This window comes from Triturus cristatus, chromosome 9, assembly GCF_964204655.1.
Source record: "Triturus cristatus chromosome 9, aTriCri1.1, whole genome shotgun sequence".
Taxonomy (NCBI): Eukaryota; Metazoa; Chordata; class Amphibia; order Caudata; family Salamandridae; genus Triturus; species Triturus cristatus.
This window is the reverse complement of record NC_140592.1, coordinates 884,688,688-884,708,162: the sequence shown is the minus strand read 5'-3', so window position 1 is coordinate 884,708,162 and position 19,475 is coordinate 884,688,688. Positions and strand designations below refer to the sequence as shown.

The 19,475-nt window shown below is 43.1% G+C and overlaps 1 protein-coding gene across 2 annotated transcripts in view; it reads right to left on the bottom strand.

The window, feature by feature from the left end:
- Window positions 1-2,858: 2,858 nt before the first annotated feature.
- The window catches only part of CCDC85C (coiled-coil domain containing 85C), a 288,288-nt gene continuing 271,671 nt past the window's right edge, over window positions 2,859-19,475 (bottom strand). For both annotated transcript variants that reach the window (XM_085626416.1, XM_085626417.1), the window contains one exon: window positions 2,859-4,690. In XM_085626416.1, the coding sequence (XP_085482542.1) occupies window positions 4,601-4,690 (90 nt within the window). In that variant the 3' untranslated portion in view covers window positions 2,859-4,600. The remainder of the gene's footprint in view (window positions 4,691-19,475) is intronic.

Sequence of the window (19,475 nt, the reverse complement as noted above, 5' to 3'; positions counted from 1 at the left end):
AGTCGGGCATGCAGGCTACTCTTAAATAGATTGCACGGTTATTAATTGCAGGCCCTGCAGTTTCCAGAACTACCCGTGTATGTTTGGCTGACACCTTCGAGATGTTCGAAATGGAAAGAAACCCCAGAATGGTTTCATACATTGTTTGAAATTTACAGGTATGACAACCAGGGGGCATATGTATCAAGCCCTTTCCCCGTTCGCAAACGGGCCGATTCTCAGAATCAGCCCGTTTGCGAACGGGAAAAGGCCTTTTGGGATTTATCATCCCAAAAGGGCATTGCAAATTAGAGAATCGCAAAATTTGCGATTCTCTATTTTGCGATTCCAGAAAAAGTGCGATTTTGGCCTTAAGGAATCGCTAATTACCACCAATTTCAAGTTGGTGGTAATTTGCGATTTCTTTGAAAAATGCGCTTTTTTGCATTTTTCAAAGTGCCATGTGGCGCACATACATATTTCAGGGGTGCAACAGGGTGTCCTTTTGACACTCTGGCACCCTTGAAATTGCATTCTCAATTGCGATTCTATAATTGCGAATTGCAAATTGAGAATGCCTTCCCATTCATTCCTATGGGCCTCCTAGCCCATAGGAATGAATGGGAAGGTATTCCTTAATTGCGATTCGCAATTTGCGAATCGCAATTAAGGAATGCCAAGGAATCGCAAAATATTTGCGAATTTATTACTTCCCGTTTTGCAATTCTCAAATTGCGATTCTCTAAAAATCGCTATTTAAGAATCGCAATAACGGTATTTGACACATATGCCCCTAAATCACCCTCCACATTATGGAGAATCTGGGTTTCAATGACAGATGATTGAAAGAAAAAAGACAAGGACTAAATTAGGTAACCAAAAGGAGTGATTATTCGGGGACAGTAAAGACTCACTTAGGCCAACTCATTCAACCAGATATATATATATATATATGTGTATATATATATATAAAAACACATCTGGTTGCATGCCTCCTCTTTATCAAGGACGATCTAAACTAATTTGAGTTGTCCACCCAGGCACAGCTCACGTAGGCTTCTGAGCAGAAACATAAGGCTGATAGTGCTTAATACAGCCGGCAAGCCCGAAAGGACTATTGCCGAGAGACAGTTGTCTAGTCTGTGATCATCTAGAACCAACATGGATTCACTGACGAAGGGAATCTACAAACCTACCGGGAAATTGCCAAGCCAGTTAGTTTACTCAACATGGTTCCAGAGTAGATTCACAATAACTTTTCCAAAATCATTGTAGCTGCAGAAATAAATAAAATGGGTCAAAATTAGAAAGCTGATGATTGCGTAGACCAAGCGTTATATAGAACAGAGTGGAAAAGTCCACTATGTTTCACACACCACCCCGCTGTCTGTACTGCAGGATATTTGGAGGAGGCAATCTTTCAGCACACCACCTTTTTTGTTTTGTCAAACCCAGCACTGGGCACTCCGGCAGGCCATCTTGGTTCATACCAATGGCTTAATCTGAGTTGGAGTTCTCCCTAACCCGAAATGGTGGTGGACCAATTACACTGGAGGGTCACACTGAGAAATGTGAAAGACTTTCTTCCCAAACTATGCAAATGTGGTGGGAATTCTGCTAACATGGTGGCAGCGAGTGAACAAGAAAAGGCAGCAGAAACCCAGACAAGTAATACGTATGTAATGAAAGGCATAGCACAACCGGTTCACACATGGTGCTTTGATTTTATTCCTGTGTATTTGTGCATTGTTGTGACTAGTGTTGAAACACTACTCAACCGGGTCCAACAATTTCATAAACCAGGAAGGCAGTCATAGTTGGTGCCTCTTGGTGACTTCACAGTGTGCATTCGTTCATGCATGTACTTTAACCGACCTGAGGCAAGTCTGATTATTATTTCGAAAAATATATATTTTTAAAATATAGTTTTATCTGAATCCCATATCTCGAACATGCCATTACATTGGTATCAAATGCATTGATACTAATGTAATAGGGGAAATAACTAAATAAGCATTTGAGGGGAACTGGACCAAGGTTTACTAACAAAACATGTTTGAACTGCAGGACATGCTTTTTACGTTTTATTTTAAACTTCTGCGCTAGACTGCCATTACAGTCTACTTCTCTAGTAACAAGACCGGTTTAACTAACAGCAGTGATATATTTTCATATGGAATTGTATTTTTTTATGGGCCATGAAAGGTACCAGATAAAGAGTACTTAATACATTGACCTATACCTTTGCTATCAACCATGGAGCGCTCCTGCATGTATGTGACATGATTCCATAGCAGGTGAGTGGTTCCCACCTCTGTACCCTTCAAATAACTGACTCTCATGAAACCTCCAACAGGTGGCTCAATTTGCTAACGCCAGGCTATTAACGTATTTTCATGGATTTGATCAATAAATCACAGAACAAATCTTGTAATAAATCCCTTACCATTAAATGCAGGAAACAAAATCCCCTAATAGCTTTTTAGGGATGTGGTACAACCGCAGAGACGTTCAAAATGTAAGTAGAACGCGTGCGGTGCTATGCATCTTGATCCCTGCATGATACAGTGAGCCGGAAAATCGATATCTGCTGGATTTTTATTTATTTATTTATGATGTACAGGAGGTAGGAGCTTTAAACTGGGTAAAAGATGTCAAGGCCTTGTGTTCATTCTGGAGGATTAATATATTGCATTTTAAACTCCAGAAAGTCTTTAAACATGAATATATGACTCGATTCCGAGCCTGAAGTAGGGACTTTCTCAATATGTTTAAAAAAAAAAAAACACAAAAAACTGTTGTTGGTGCCCCCCCCCCCCCCCCCCCCCCCCACACACCCCACTTGAACTTTGCAGTCTAACAGAAAAGGGACAAAGCGGCCATTTGAAGCTCTTCCTATACAGCATGCTTACATTCTTTCAGAAGATTTAGAGTTTATTCAGTAATGTATCGGTTTCTTGGCCAGAACTCCGCAACTAAACACAATAAAAACGTCACCTTTCATAAACAGTAATAAAACTGGTACAATTCGCCAAACTGAGCATAGAACAGGATTGAGGCTGCTAAATTACTTCAGATTTCACTGTGCAAAGTGGCAGTGTATAGTTAATATACTTCTATCTATGACCCCACACACTCTCCTTAACTGGCCTGTTAGTTTCTTCTAACTGAATTTATTTTCATCCCCCTTCATTCTTTTGCTAAAAAAGAATAACCTAGCGTTTACAGTGGGCGAAGACCTGTGAGAGACATAAGTGACAGTACAGAGCATGCTTCTCGCGACTGTCCACCCGGCACCATCTTTACAGCCAGAGGCTTAAGCAGGGGTCTCCTCTGACGCAGAGCAACTTGTACCTCTAGGGAGGTCTCCAGTAAAAGATCATTCACCCCAAGAGGCACCTTCTTTAAAGGCAAAGGCTGAAGTCAGCGTCTCCTCTGCTAAGGTTAGGCACACTGCCACCCGTGCTCCTGACCTCTGCCGCACCGGACAGCACTCTCAAAGCTGGGGTCTCCTCCATCACTTACACAGCACAAACTCAAGAGGCTGGCCAAAGTGCTATAAGTTTGAACTAAATTGCCTTTTTCAGCCCAGTAACAAAACATATGTGTCCTTTGTAAAGTGAAATACAGTCCTACAGACAGGGACATAATACTTGTTCTAGCTCCACTCAGGTCTACTTTCTCCAGTAACCGGTGAAAACAACAATAGGGTAAGCTATCTCTATATATGAACAATATCATGTACAAAATATAAATCCATCATTTTTATGTACAGTTTCTTGAAGAAAAAGATTTTAGTCATCGCGACATTTTAGTAACAAAAATAAAGCTTATACAGCAGCATTGTTCATCAAAGCCTATGTTAATGCAATCTACTACCCTGGCTCGGGAGTGTTCACGATTACAACATTTTAGTAAAGCAGCTATGCACAGAAAAAAGTACACTTCTACGGCAAAGGCCTACGGGTGCCAAAACGTCCATCTTTAATTCCATGCTCTTGAAGGTGAACGAGGAACTCTTGTTGCAGCGATGACTGTTCCTTTACTGTAAAGTAAAAATAAAAATAAAAAAAGCCCGATGCGTATAATCCACTTCATAAGATAATCGTGAGAAGTTTTACAACAAACTGTTCTGTTCGTTATAAAACATCCAGATGCAATACTTGATTGTTGATATATTGGCAAACGATTCACATTAGAACAGATGACAACTTTCTTTAAATTTCACGGAAGTCCCTTAGTGGACACTTGAATTGCACATTGCTGTACATTGTGGTTGTCTCGGTGATCCCATGTCTCCTGGTTTCACGTTTTGTTTCTAAACGCTCTTGCTCAATATCTGGGAATGCTACCCACATGACGAGCCATCGGATGGCCATGCAGAAGAAGATGACTTTTTACTAATAAAAGTCTTGCAATTTTTTTTGAAGTTCGGAATGTCTACATTTAGGAATATTTGCCTGCTGTACACATATGCCATCGCTAATTATGTATCGAAGATAGCGTTCGGACTTGTAGAAACCAAGCCAATAGTGGTCATATTTACAACGGAATTTGTCCAAACAAACAGGACAGTGAGACTCGTCTCCCCTGGGTTGTTAAAAGTCTTCAGAAGTAAGGACTACAATGGGCCCTTAAACTGGTTTCCAGACAGGTGTTGTCTGATGGAGGGCTTGGAACTTGCTGCGTCACCCAATTTCCGCCAGACGACCTGTGGAGAGAAGTATACAGAGGTCAGTGACTCTGAAAATAAGGTAGACTAACAATTTCTAAGCATCAACATTGTAACTCTGTAGACAGCCAATCACAGCCCAGTAATAGGAAGAGCCACGAGACACGTATGAGGTACACTTCCATTTGAGCAATCAATAACAAATCATGGAGCAGGTCACCTTTTCCTCTTTCTGCCCCCGGCCCGTCCTAATGGGTTGAGGGCCACACCCCCTCACCTTATGGCCACTCTAAAGAATGTCTTTCAGGATGAGCAAAGGTCAGCCTGACAGACACACTTTATTTTCAGGTCAGGCAGTCAGGAGCTAGGCATGCGCTAAATGTGCAGGGTCCTGGCTGCTTGAAGTGAACTTTGCCGGGCTGAAGAAGTCACAGCTCCTGTGGGCGTAACATCTTCAGCCAAGCTCAGCACCTCAAGGCCCTCCCCCTCGTGATGAGGGGGAGCATAACTGATTGCTTTGAAACTGGGTGCTTCAGTTCGAAGCCCAAAAATGCCCAGGGCTGAGTGTCAATCACCGACACCTTGTCAGAGAGGGCTGGGGTGAGCTGTCTCACTGACCCCATCCCAATCTGTGACGAGTGAGGGACTGCTGCCTTCCCTCATTGGCTGATCTAAGGTCAGCCAATGAGGGAAGGTAGCAATCTCATCCCTTCTGGGACCTTCGAGGATGGAGACTGCTGCCTTCCCCCACTGGCTGCCCTTAGGCCAGCCACTGAGGGAACGCAGCAATCCCAACCCTCGTGGCATCTACGAGGCAGAGCTGCGCAGGTAAGTATGATTTTATTTTTAATGTTTAGTGCGTGAGTACATGTGTGCATGAATATATGGGAGTGAGTGTTGTGAATGGATGTGTGTGTGTGTCTTCATGTGTGAGTGAGTGTTTATGTGTGCGTTTGTGCCCCTACCGCCACCCTCCATGCTAATAGCGCAGGCTGCCACTGTCCTATCATAGCAAACTCAACAATATATCCATGGCAATATGGCAAAATTAGTGTTTGCCGAGTGGTTAACCCATACCTTAGCTGAAAGTTCTAAATGTTGGGTTTCATCCTAAAAATTCTAGGAAAGCATGACTAATTTTACCTCGTTCAAAACTCAAAAGCTCTTGCTACCCTTTATTACAGTTTGCTTCTGTTAATTGTAGGCCTTTGTTTACCATCTACTCTTTTCTGTTCATATGAAAGGAGAACATATGACACCCCCCCTCCTCCCACCCCCTGTTGCCTTCCTGTGGTGCTGGCCCCCGTGCGCCATGGATTGGAGAATATGGCTGAAAGGGGACAAGGTAATGTGTGGGAACAGGGACATCAATGATACAGAGAGGCGGGGGTCATAGAGAGTAATGGCCTGCACACTAGTTCAACCAGTCTTCCCAATGCTGTGCCATCCCTGTGTCCACACCTAAAGAAGATTGTGAAAATCCCTTGCATGTTTCCTTGTTGAGGAGGCTGGGGCAGAGTCAGTCTTTGCAGTGTATACATGTTGCTCTTTGAGCCACTTTAGTGTCATTTGAGATGCATGAAATGATAATGTGAAGGGGTGGGAGTAAAGAGGGAGCACACTGAATAAGGGGAAGTTAGGGGGTTTAATTGTGTAAACGGAGAAAGGAGAAGTGGCTCTACAGAGCAGTGTCAATAGCAACAAACTGCCATATACAGAGGCTTGTGTCCTGGAGGGGCCTGGCTATCAGAGTGTAGGGCATCAAAGAGACCCTTACACAGATGCACCAAACAAGCCACTGTTCGTCCATGCGGCAAGAGCCACCTTCTCATCAAAAACATAACTATCAATAGAGCAGCAGGTGCAGTGACACAAGTGCTCAGGACATAGTATTTTGCTACTCCACCAACTGCAAGGAGGCCCGTTTTTTTCCTGCTTGCTTGTGGGCACATGGCCCCCTTGCTACACCATTGATCTTCATTCATTCCACCACAGAGATCTACCCACTCCCTGGTGTTAGGGTGCGTCTCAGAGGCCAACACCTATCTGAGCCTGAATTTAATAGGCCTGTGTATTCTAGTTTATTATAGCATTTGTACATTGCTTGCTACCCCTATGTGGGGTGCTGAAGCGCATATTCACATGGGTAGCATGCTAGACCGTGTGGGCGTATGGTTGGAAATGTGTTGTCCTTGCATGTCTTGCTGTGTATTGCACATGGAGGTACAGAAGCAAACCCACCCAAGGACAGGGAGCAACAGGGCTACTTTTCAACAAATGGTGACTGGCAGGGACGGTAGAGGGAAGAGGAGACGGGATAATGTAATGGGTGGGGCTGGTGGATTTTCCTGCAGAATAGCTTGCATTTGTCATGATTCATTACTAACCAGGGCAGGATTCAATGAGAGTATCATGCATGGATCTGAGAAGATGGTCTGCGAATTCAGACTTACAGGTATTTGCTTCGGGATGGAGGTCTCTATCAGTACCTCAATATTAAAAAAAGAAATTATTTCATAACTGGATATGTAAATTAGGGCAGTTATTTAGTAATCAGTTTAGCACACTAATCAGGGCAGCTGGAATGATGTGATTCTGCATCTGCTGAGTTTTCCACATAATTGTAGTTTTGCTGCATTTGCCAAATAATCCATTATCTGCTGGATAATTTGCAGATTTCTTTTGTTTTTTGTTTTAAAAGAAGCGTTTCCAACTCAAACGGATCAAAAGTTACCAAAAAAAAAGCAGCAAGACGTAACCGCACAGTGGGAGGCCCTTTGCAAAATCCACAGTCACCTTTTAATTGCCTGATGCTATATTTGAATGTTAATCTGTTACTAACGGTGTGGAACCTTTGCCCAGACGTTGTTCATATGTGCTTGAAAGACAAAATAATGCAGTAGCACTGTCACAAAATGCGGCACATTACGCTGCATATTTTGCCTTTTTTTGTCGCATACTTTAGTCAACCTTCCCGCATAATTTGGTCCTCCCCGGATGCATAATACCAGTGGCCCTCACTATAACCTCTGCCTCAGCCAATCGTTTCCAGCAGCAGTACCTGCACACCTTCAGCACTGACAGAAACGAACAAATAAAATCTCAGGGACTCGTCAAAACTTGGATGAAATATGAGCCTGGTGATTGTAAGAGAGACACAGACACCAAGTTGATTTTCTAGTTTATCCAGTATTTCTTTGTTAAAACCCAGAAAGCAGTAGCAACAGACGAGACAAAGGTTTTGGCACCCAGCCTCATATCTTCACAAACGGTTACAGGAGGGCTGCTTGCCCTGGGGTGGATTCAACGTGAAGTAATTAAAAGTATCAGTTCATAACACTTCCTGTATAAATATTAAAAGAGAGAGAGAGAAACAAAATACTCTTGTTGAATGCCAGCAAAACAATTTTGAAATGTGGTTAAAAAAAATCTCCCTTTTAAAGTTCACTGCAACACGTCAACCGTTAAACATGCTCACTTGTTTTCTGTCACCATGGATTCGACCAATGAATGGACAGTCCTGTGAAGATGGTACTCCTCTCAGGAATGCCATCATCTATGGTTTGAGTGAGAATGATGCTTCTTGGAGGGTTACCAAGAAATTACAAATGTAATGAGCATGCCACAGAATAATTCAACTATAGCTGGAGTGTAGGTATAATAGAGGGTATGCTGTATTTAATGGGCAACACAACACCTGCAGGGCACGCACTTTAACTCATGATGTTTGCACAGTATAATAAGCACTTTACTGCTACAACAGATATAAAGATTTAAGACGTCCAGGAAGCAATGTACAGGGATTTTGAACATCTGCCCCAATTGTTTTCATTTTCGCGTCCAGCTCATTGCGACCGATCTCTATACGATATTATTTTAATTGTTAATCAGACTCAATTCAACTTGATTATATGTTAAATGGCTCTGTTTTTAATGTGTTTTGAACGTACATGTGATGGTTTTAATGAACTATGCATGATAAATAAAATTGACAGTCCTCTGAAGTGAATAGGTGACGTTACAACGCATGCTATTACATCGCATGCCGTTGCAACGCAAACTTTTACTCAGACTTTGTCGGAGGGGCGCTGGAAGTTGGAATAGATTAATTTTCTATTCCAACTCCAGTGTGTGCAACAGTAGGTAAGGTGTTGGAGTTAAATCCAACACCTTCTACCCACTGCTGCACACCTTTTGCGGTGCAACGACATGCGATGTAAAGGTATGCGTTGTAACAGTTTCGTTTAAAGGCTGTCTCCCGTCCAAGAGTGATACTTCAAGAGCTGAAGTTGAGATTCTAGGAAAAATGCATTTAAATATGGCTGTTCCCAGTTTAATCTTCTTTGTCACTTTTTTGCCTCGATTTATAGCTGCTGTCCGTGACACCTGTCTGATTGCTTACTTTCAAGATGTCTATTTGTATAAGGTTTTAATTCTTTTCCATCTGCTACAGTACTCAGATTAGAAACATTTTAAGGGAATCATTTTGAGAATGTGCTATCTTGTCAGTTTTATCTTTTTAGGTGTTAATTGTCGTGGCAAGATTTTAGATAAGAAAATAAGTGAAATAGCAAATTTGGACCTTAACGAATGACAAAACTGTCAAATCTTTTTTTTTTTTTTTTAAAGCTGTTAACCAGAGTATTACCACTGATATCCGCTATTCAAACTTCATGCCTCAGATTTAGTTTTAATTCTTCAGCCTGCTAGATCTATTGCTCTTTGGACTAAGCATGCTCCTTCTATGCACATGCTCCTACTTCAACGCGTATGCTCTTTTCAATCTGGTTATATTTTTTGGAAGAGTCATTTCAGAAGTATTGAAGCATTTTTACCTAATTTAAATATGGTATCAAACCCGGATTTTGCTATGCCCTTCTCAGTAACACAAAGGCGAGGGATCACTGGCATATCACTAAATCGAGTCTGTTCCTTCTTTCACTTCTGATGCTTGACAGTGCATATTGCATCATAAGAATCCTTAATATATATTGGAACGCCTACACAACCGTGGCAATCTCACTTCCAAATCCATGTCAAATGCTCGCAAATTCCCACCTGAATAAAAAAGCAGCCAGCCTAAAGCTGAACTTTAAAAAGTTCTTGGGTCTAGGAATTATTTGAATGATCTAACACTCAACCAAGACACAAAAGTAAGACTCATACATGCAATCATGTGGTGCAGATCACAATTAGGTACACCAGGACACTGAAGGGACATCCATAAAAGGGAGAAGGCTATTTCCTATTTAGAGCAGTTTCAATATTGTGGGTGGTGTAAAGAGCCTCTTGATTCAAAATGTCTTTCCAGCTAAATCCTCATCACTCTTTCTACAGCATCAGCCATAAGCGGTGATTCACAACTGGTAAAAGTGAGATGGTAGGGTTTCTTATGAAGTGGGAGACAACATAAGAACCTTAATTCACTGTTTGTAGAGGATATTCTAAATAAAGAACATAATACAAGTGGGACACTGAAATCTACACCATTTATAGAAAGATAGCAATTAAGTGCCTCAAAGGTTTGTAATAAGAAATGGGGTTGGGAAATTTGGCAAACTAACCCCAGAAAGCCAATAACAGGTAAAGGAGTTTTTGGAGATGGAACCATTAGAGGATAAAGTTTAGGACTCTGGAAGTTTCCTCAAATTTCGAGCTAATTGTAAAAACAGCAGTGTTATTAAATACTTAATCTGCTGTGTTAGTAGCCTGTGAAAGGTGTCGCAACAAAATTAGTTTATCAAATCTCATGAACTTGCAGTTGTTTTGGTAACAAGATTTATCAGACTCCGTGGTGGCATTCCTTCAAAGTCTACTCTCAGCATTCGCCAGTTGTTTTTCATATACCGTAGAGGGACTCTTTTGGCTATAATTGATTACAAACTGTAAGAAATTGGGTTATCAGTGGAGAGGGGTGGAAGCCCCACTCAAATAATCAACACAATATTTGTCAGGGTGAACCACTAAAGTCACTACATAAACCTGTGCGTAACACTTGGTGATTTGCCACAAAAGCAGTCAGGCCTAACTTGTAGGCAATGTGTAAAGTTTTGATGCAGCACTCAAACAGTAATAAAGTGAAACACAACACAAGAAATCCCCCAAACCAATTTAGAAAAATACAGCAAAATGTAATAAAGAAAGAAAAGAAAAAATCCTATCAGTAGAACCGGAGATATTAGTTTTTATATATTTCGGTGAAAATAGCTGCAAGAAGCACAAAGCGTCACTTGTGGTTATCTGGTTGCACTGGACCAGGGGAAAGTCAGCGATGTGATGGAGCTTTTTTATGTATACTTGCTTTTGTATTTTTGTGTATTGTTTTGGGGTCCAAATCATAGAAATTGCTTAGACTGGGCGTCCCAGGCTTCCAATAATGACTCGGGGGGGGGGGGGGGCCTATGGGGGGGGAGGGGGGGGAGGGAGGGGAGGGAGGGGTGCGGAGGGGGGTTCAGGATTCCAGTAATGATCCTGTGGGGGTCCACAGAAGTCAAAAGGTTAAGAACCGCTGGTCAAGGGTAACAAAGGGCATGCCTAGGTGTGAGCTGCATTTGTCAGTGGGAGGGCAAGCAGCCCTCAGAAGCAAGGAAGAGGGTGGGCAAGCCCTGAGGCTACCCTTATGAAGCTCAGGAAGGCTGAGAACAACTCCACAGGACATCATGCTCAGGAGATCAATACCCTGCCACACACCCAAGATACTTTTGTCCACATGTCTGGAAAGAATACAAACAAAAAAAAACACAGGAGAGTCTTTCACAGTCGTGACCCTGGCCACTGGGAGAAATGCACACTTAGTTCAGACAGAAAAATGTCAACTTTCTAAAAGTGGTATTTTCAGAGTGGTAACTTAAAATCCAAATTAATCATTAAAGAGGATTTTAAATTACAATTAATTGGAGTGTAAACAGCATTTCTCTATCTGGTCCCAAACTGATGTTAGCACTTATCAAGTGAAATATGGTACGTCAATGTGGGAGAGAGAACCTTACAGCAGTGAAAAACAACTTTAGGAGTTTTTCCATGCCAGGACATGTAAAACTTAAATCTACATGTTGTACTTTTTAAATACCATGCGCCCTGCGTATGAGCCTCATAGGCCTACCTTAGGTGGGACTTAAAAGTATTAAAAACGACGGTTTAGGCCTGGCAAAACTGCACAACAGGCTGCAGTGACATGACTGAGACACCTTTTACCGTGCTACTTTATCGTGTGGCAAAAAGAGTGTTGCAACCCACTTGTAGCATGTAACTTAGCACCCAGGGTGCATGCAGTACCTTTTACTAAGTATTTATACGTAAATTAAAAGGTGCTAATTGGGTGTATGCCAATCTTACCATGTTTAAAGGAGAAAGCCCAAGCACTTTACCACTGGTTAGCAGGAAAAAGTGTACAGAGTTCTAAAAGCTAACAGAAACAGGTTAAATAAAAGAAGGCAAAGGAATGCGGCCCCTGCAGAGAGAGACAGATAAAAAAAAAAAGCTCTCAAGAAAGAAGTAGAAAAAGTGAGCAATTTTGTATTCATGACAAGAGCAGATTAAAATCCAGGCACAATCGGATATTTTTCTTGGATGAAAATGCTTCAGGGTAATGTCTCTCACCTCAATCATCCTGGCTTCGCAAGGTACACTTGCCATCATCCCTCCTTCTCCCCGCACATTTTCCCAATCACGCCATCTCCATACCCACAGGTGCGTTGTCCCTCTGATGCCTTTTGCTTGCTGCACTGGCAGTGTCACCCCTCCTGGTTCACGCACACTGCCTTCATTATCCCTTCTGCTTCTCTCTCAATATCTCTGAACATTCTACCCTATCACTCAGTAGGTTTGTCGTTTTCCATTAAGCAACAACTTCCTGCATTTACTGTTGTGCATTTGGCTCACCATCATTTGAAGTTTACTTTTCTAAACTCTGATGCAAAAAGTATTAATTCCATCTTCTGTTCGTGTTTTGCTTATTTGAGATGGTAGTTGAACTTGGAGAGTGCGTACAGCTTCCAGTAGACTTTTCTAAAATCTCTCTCTTCCACTATCTCCTGACACTCCTTCCTGCCCATTTGTTCACTCACAGTACAAAACGCTTACAGGCATTCGCTTTGTCCCTCAGTAGATTGCTACCTTTCTCCCGACAGTGCAGTTCTCAACTTTTTCAATCAGATCTAATCTGTGTGTACTTTTTCACCTTGTCCGGACACTCCTGCCTTTCCGCCGCACTGCCCCTGCATTCATTAGTGTTGCTGCTCTACACTGAAGGGAGCTGGTGAGCGGACAGTGGATAGCCAATCTTATGGTTAATCAGTCTGTCTATACACCTTTTCTCTCGTTCAGCTCTCCTGATCTTCAGCAATCACAACCTCATCTCCACAAACTCGAAGAAGCACTTCTTGACTTCTAATTTTCTGCTTCACTCTCAATTATGGCTCATCGCCGCACTCCTCGTATCCGATAAGCTTCATATAATCTTGCTGTTTCCAACTGGTCAGGTTGCACCTGCATGTATGTTTCTCTGTGGCTTGCTTTAGAGGCAGTTAAGAATGATTTCTGCAACTGAATCACGACTTTAACATTTTTATTAATAAAGTGAAGTTAATGGACTTGCGCACATCCAAGATCCAATGTAACCCTTTTTTACAGCGTGTTTGGCTTTTATCAGGCTGGTCTAGGACAGAAGTCTATGAACAGCAGCTCATTAGAACACACTAGAATATGACATACTTCATAGGAGGCCACTCCAGCTGCCACCACCAATGAAATTAAATTAAATGAAAAGGCATTTGTAGAGCGCACGCATACTCCAGGGAGTGTCCTGGTGCTAGAGAGTAAGGTATCATACAGACTAAAAGATAAACATTCTAAACCACTTGCTGGTAAAGCCAGGTTTTTAGCCAACAGCCCTGCTGCTGAATTCCAGTACCAGCATTCCCTATGATCTAGATTCATCAGTTTTAAATAAACACTACACTGATAAATTCACCAGAGGAATAGAAGCGCAGTGCCACCGTGTGGTGTAAATCCATGATAGGTCCCGGTGCTGAGCACCAGAAAACACTGGCATTAATTAAGCACCGAGTTGGTCAGGGCTAGTGTCTTTCACTGTGCTGGTGGAGTTCAGGAGGGCTCAACACATTCAAGCAACTCCATGGGGTCCACACAAGCATCACAGGACAGCTAATCCCAGCATAGCTGCTAGCAGCTCTTGCCCAGTGATCATGCTCCTGCAACTTGGACAGCACCGAGTGCACACTGCAGAAGCCATTGGCAAGAGTTCACACTCTGCATGCATGGTTTTGTAAAGCTCAGTGGGTTTGGCATTTATTGCTGAGAGCTCGGTGCGACATAAAGGTCACAGATTCAAATCCTGGCATGGTCAACCTAGACTTTTTTTTTTAATTTATCACAGTTCAAAAAGGAGTAACCATGGTTGCAAAGTTGTGCCATGTTGTGTACGATACCTTCAGACAGTCCTGACTATATAGTCAAAAGTAAGTGAGAAACTACGAACATCTAGAAGCAACTGGCTATTATATAAAAGGCCAGGAATGGCTTAAGGTTTAACAAGTTACACAACAGAACTGAGAAAAAAGGAGGTGGAATTACGTTGACTTACCGTGCCACCTTTAAAGCATCCTTCGAGCCCATACCCTGCCTAGACTGAGCAGCTTTTCTTTTTAACCTAAAAATAGCCAACTGTCTTGCATTCAAAGGGGTTTTACTCTATCGCCCACCAGGGGGGAAAAACTAGGCCTGGGCAGTAAATTCCATTCCGTTCCGCTCGCGGAATTTGGGTAATTTCGCGTTCCGCGGAGAACGCGGAATTGCCCAAAGTTCCGCGCCTTGCAGAATTTTTTGCTTGTTCGCGTTCTCAAAATGTGTGTTCGCGAGATATTCCCCCCCAAGCACGCAAACAGCGTTCGCGAACAGGAAAAAAGCATCACGAACAAGCAATTCTGCGTGATCGCGGAATTTCGGCGTGTTCGCAGAGATTTTTTTACCGTTTTGCAGAGCTTTGCGTAGCGCGACTATGCAAATTCTGCCCACCCCTAGAAAAAAACTGGATTGCTTAATGCAATTAAATCCCTGCTTGAAACCTATGCTATCGATAATTCAATCAATTTATTAGGTGATTTTAATTTTCATCTCGAAGATGGCTCGGACTCAAACACCGTCTCCCTAATCGATCTCATGACTATGGCTGGTTTAAATCAAATTGTTACTGGCCCTACACATCAGGCTGGTCACACCCTTGATGACACTTTTAGCCATAGCGAACTCATTGTAATCAAGGAGATTTTGCCTCTAACATGGACAGATCACTCAGCTATAATTTTTGAGCTGCACAATCCTTCCACGGACAAGGTTGCTAATCCAAAGCAACTCACTAGGGCTGTGGTTCCCAAAGTGTGCGCCGCGGCACCCCAGTGCGCCGTGATGAGAGGCCAGGGGCGCCGCGCCGCCGCACAGGATGTGGGTCATGGTAATTGCAGCCGCAGCGCAACACTCGTCTGTCCGTTGTCCGTGAAGGAGAAGGATTCTTTAACCGATGCCATTTGTCCGTAATTGCTTGACTCCGATGCTGTTGAGGTCGGGTGTAACGACGCCGATTCAGTACCGAAGCTCAGACCCCCAGCAACATTGGAGAGGCACAGCGGGATGGCAACCGTCACACCTTCAGCCCTTGATGAGCTGTCTTTGAAGGTGACTGAGAGGGAGGGGCTGCAGCTTCAGGCGCAGGGGCATCTATTCAGATGCAAACAGCCCTGAATGCGTCATGTGTCATGTCTCTGCAACTTAGAGGGGCCTCACACCTTCCCTTTCTACCCAGGGCCCCAATAATCGTAGAACCGGCCCTGATTACACCGAGGCAGCACGTGGTTCTCTCCACAGAGCTTAATTCCTGTTACTAAATTGTAAGCAAACCTCGGTTCTTAAAACATGCAGTCTATAATGTAATAAAATAAAGAAATGGCACAGTCGCACCCACACTGATTAACAAAGTATGGAGGACAATCAGTTAAATCAGTTCTTTTGGAGTATCTCCTTTAAGTTCTGTACATCACAGTGGGGGATGGCAAATCTAATATTTTAGAAAGAGAGCCTGTCGTCTCGTTGTCTTGTCCAGGAGGGGGTGAGGAGCCCTACCCCACCCTGGAAGAGACCAAGATGATACTAGAATACTGCATGCCCATCCCTGTGCCCACCCTGGTGATCCTGTTCCCCCTCCTGTGATGGCTCATGCCCCCCACCCCCAGTGATGGCTCCTGTCCCCCCATGTGGTGGCTCCTGTCCCCCCCCGCCTGTGATGGCTCCTGTCCCCCCTGTGATGGCTCCTGTCCCCTCTGTGATGGCTCCTGTCCCCCCTGTGGTGGATCCTGTCTCCGCCCTGGGTGGCTTCTGTCCCAGTCCTGGAATGGCTCCTGCAGTGAGGGTGAAGTTCTTGATGGGCCTCTTCTCAAAAAGGCTCAGCTCAAAATTAATATTAATTTTTACACTCACCATCCTGAATTTGCACCAATGCCAGTTGGTCACCCTACGCATCACAGTGAATTTGGCTGAGAGAAAGAGCGGTGCGTCCTGAAGCAATGCAATAAAAGGCTGCAAGTTTGGAGAACAGCTGAATTCGCATTACAGTTCAGCACAATTACACTTGGAAGTTATTTTGCCAAATTGTTAGTGAATAATCATTACACCAAGAATTTGAGGGCGAAGAGGGGTGTGTGGGGTGGGAGGAAAAATACGACTTTGAAGCAGATGAGCCAACAATCATGCAGCAAGTATGACGGGAGAAGTACACCTACATTTATGTAAATGCAGGGCTTTAAGTGGGATGAAAAAACTGTGGGGTCTCAAAGGGGTGTGGCTAATGTAATAAAGGGCGCTGCTTAATCTGTGCTCAGCATAGTGTGCTTCCTGACTGGTAATTTGCTGCTTCTGTCATTGCATCCAGATATATAATACAACATTACACCTACAACAAGCCAGGACTATTGGCTGTGCCAATGATTCTTAGTGGCATAACACAAATAAGCAACAACTATGGCTCTGTTGTATATAATATTGAAAATGATTCAGTTCTGAAATGATGAGACTGTGAAAGAACTATAACGAGTCTTTTTGAAGTTACCTCAAAGGCAGTGAAGTGACTTCTACAGAGTTATGATTTTTTTTTCATCCTGAGGGTGAAGGCAAAAATGGAGAGCCCGATAGGGACCCATCTTGACAGCTGCGTTTTAGAACTGCACTGGCAGGACCCAGCTTAAAACACTGGGTAGATGGGATCTGGTGAGCAATCTTGGGTTCATCCAAGCCCACCCCATGTAACGCCACAGAGCTCCTTGAGCCTTTCTCTAGCAATTGAGATGTACTTTATAAGATCTGTGTGATTGTAAATAAAGTTTTATGATGGTGATGGCTACTCTCTGAATCCTTCATCACGTCTAGGCTTGATTCTTCATGTAGACCAGTGGTTCCCAAAGTGTGCGCCGAGGCACCCCGGTGCGCCGGCAAAAAAGTGGTGGGGAGCCACGGCCAACTGCCAATTAGGTCAAGGGAGCCATGGGTCAAAAAAGTTTGGGAACCACTGCACTAGGAGCTATCGTATTCGGAAACAGGTAGATGGTAATATGCTCAATGCTCAACTGTCTAAAGCTCAAAATAAACTTCCAGAAGATGTGGAAGTAGCTTCACTCCAATTCAATAACTGGCTCTCATACGTTGCAGACAAGATACCCCTTTATAAAAACAAATCTCTGACAAGAGAAAGTCAACCACTGCTCCATGGTTTTCGAAAACCCTTAAAGCTAAGAAACAAGAGTGTAGGCGGCAGGAGAGACACTGGTGAAACAACTTTAACACCAGCGTACTCTCCAACTATAAATCCCTACTGGCTGAATATAAAAGCCTGATAATGAAAGAGAAGCGCTCCTACTTTGCTAAACAAATTGAGGAGGCAAAGAACTCCACTAGGGAACTCTTTCAAGTAGTCTCCAAACTGTCTGGACCACCAGAAAAAAACACAACTGAGCACTCACAAGACTTTTGTAATTCCCTAGTGCAACACTTTTTGAAGAAAGTGGAGCAAATATATGTAATTTTTGAAACCAAAACACGCCCAGATAGATGCATCCTAGCCAATGTGGGCTCTTCTGATGCCTCGACTTTCTCTGAATTTAAACCGATTACTAATGATAAGATCACTACTCTTATTCAGCAGGCCAAATCAGGTTCTCCCTACGACCCTTTCCCCCCATATGTTCAAGCAAGCCTCTGAGACTCTGGCTCCCAGTCTTACCACCATCTTTAATTCCATGTTTGTTCAGGGTGTATTTCCCACTATTTGGAAAAGGGCATCTATTTTGCCACTACTGAAAAAATCCAACCTTGATCCTTCTGAACCAAATAATTACAGACCTATTTCTCGTCTTCCTCTACCTGCAAAACTGGTAGCAAACATTATGAATGAACACCTAATTTACTATCTGCATAATAACAACTGTCTAGACGAAACCCAGTTTGGTTTTAGGGCAGAACACAGTACAGAATCTGCCATAATTAAAGCCAGAGGCGAAATCAGAACTGTTCTGGATACAGGGGACGCTGCTGCTCTGATTTTGCTCGACTTGTCTGAGGCCTTTGACATGATTGATCACAATTTGTTACTTAAGTGTCTGAATTTCATTGGCATTTCCAACAAGGCTCTCACACTGGTCTCTTCTTTTCTGTCCGGAAGAATAAAATCGGTAGCTTTGGGCAGCTACGATTCTCCTTCCGTTGTCATCCCATGTGGGGTCCCACAGGGCTCATCCTTGAGCCCCCCTCTTTTTAATATTTATGTATCCGAATTAGCGACACTTAGTAGATCTTTCGGACTGGCATTGACTTCATATGCAGACGATACACAAATTGTGTTGTCTGTTTTTAAAAATACTCTACCATTGATGCATAAATTTAAGGACTGCATGCTGGCAGTCAGCTCCTGGGTGAGCTCTCATTGTCTTAGACTGAATTCAGATAAAACAGAAATAGTCATTTTTAGCAATTTTTTGCCGGACTGGTCACAGAGTTGGTGGCCTGATGAACTAGGGACGGCACCCATCCCAGTCGCCAAGGCAAAGAACCTTGGCGTGAATATTGATAATAAACTGAACTTTGAGACACAGTTTAATGCCGTCTCCTCATCGAGCTTCTTTCTTCTTAAGGTAATCAAAAAATACTACCTTTTATCCCTGTGGACAGCAAGAAAACGATGATTATTTCACTGATTCTTGCCAAACTAGACTACTGCAATGGGCTGAGAAGCAACTTAATAAGTTGCAAATGATCCAGAATGCAGCCACTAGGCCCTTGTTGGGAATCCCCAAGTTTCACTCAGTCAAAAAACACCTGCAACAGCTGCACTGGCTCCCAGTTGAGAGCTGTATCATCTTTAAGGTCCTTTGCATTACCTATAGGGCACTTTATGATACTAGTCCTAAGTTCCTCAGACGCCTGCTATACTGGTATGTCCCTAAAAGACATCTTTGCTCAGAAGGAGCTAAATTGATAGCAACTTCGAGATTTTTCAAAACCAGCTGGGGTGGCAGAAGCTTTAGGCTGGCAGCCACTAAACTCTGGAATGATCTTCCCTTCTCTATTAGAACACTTCCGACCTTATTTTGCTTTCAGGAATGCCCTGAAAACCTGGCTGTTAAATAGAGACCCGTGCCTTGCATGAACCTGCCTACTTCGGACCTCAGCACCAAGACACCTCTGGGTATTCATGCGCTTAATAGATTTATTAACATTACATGGGACCACTAACGGTTATAAGTACTACATTATAATGTGCATT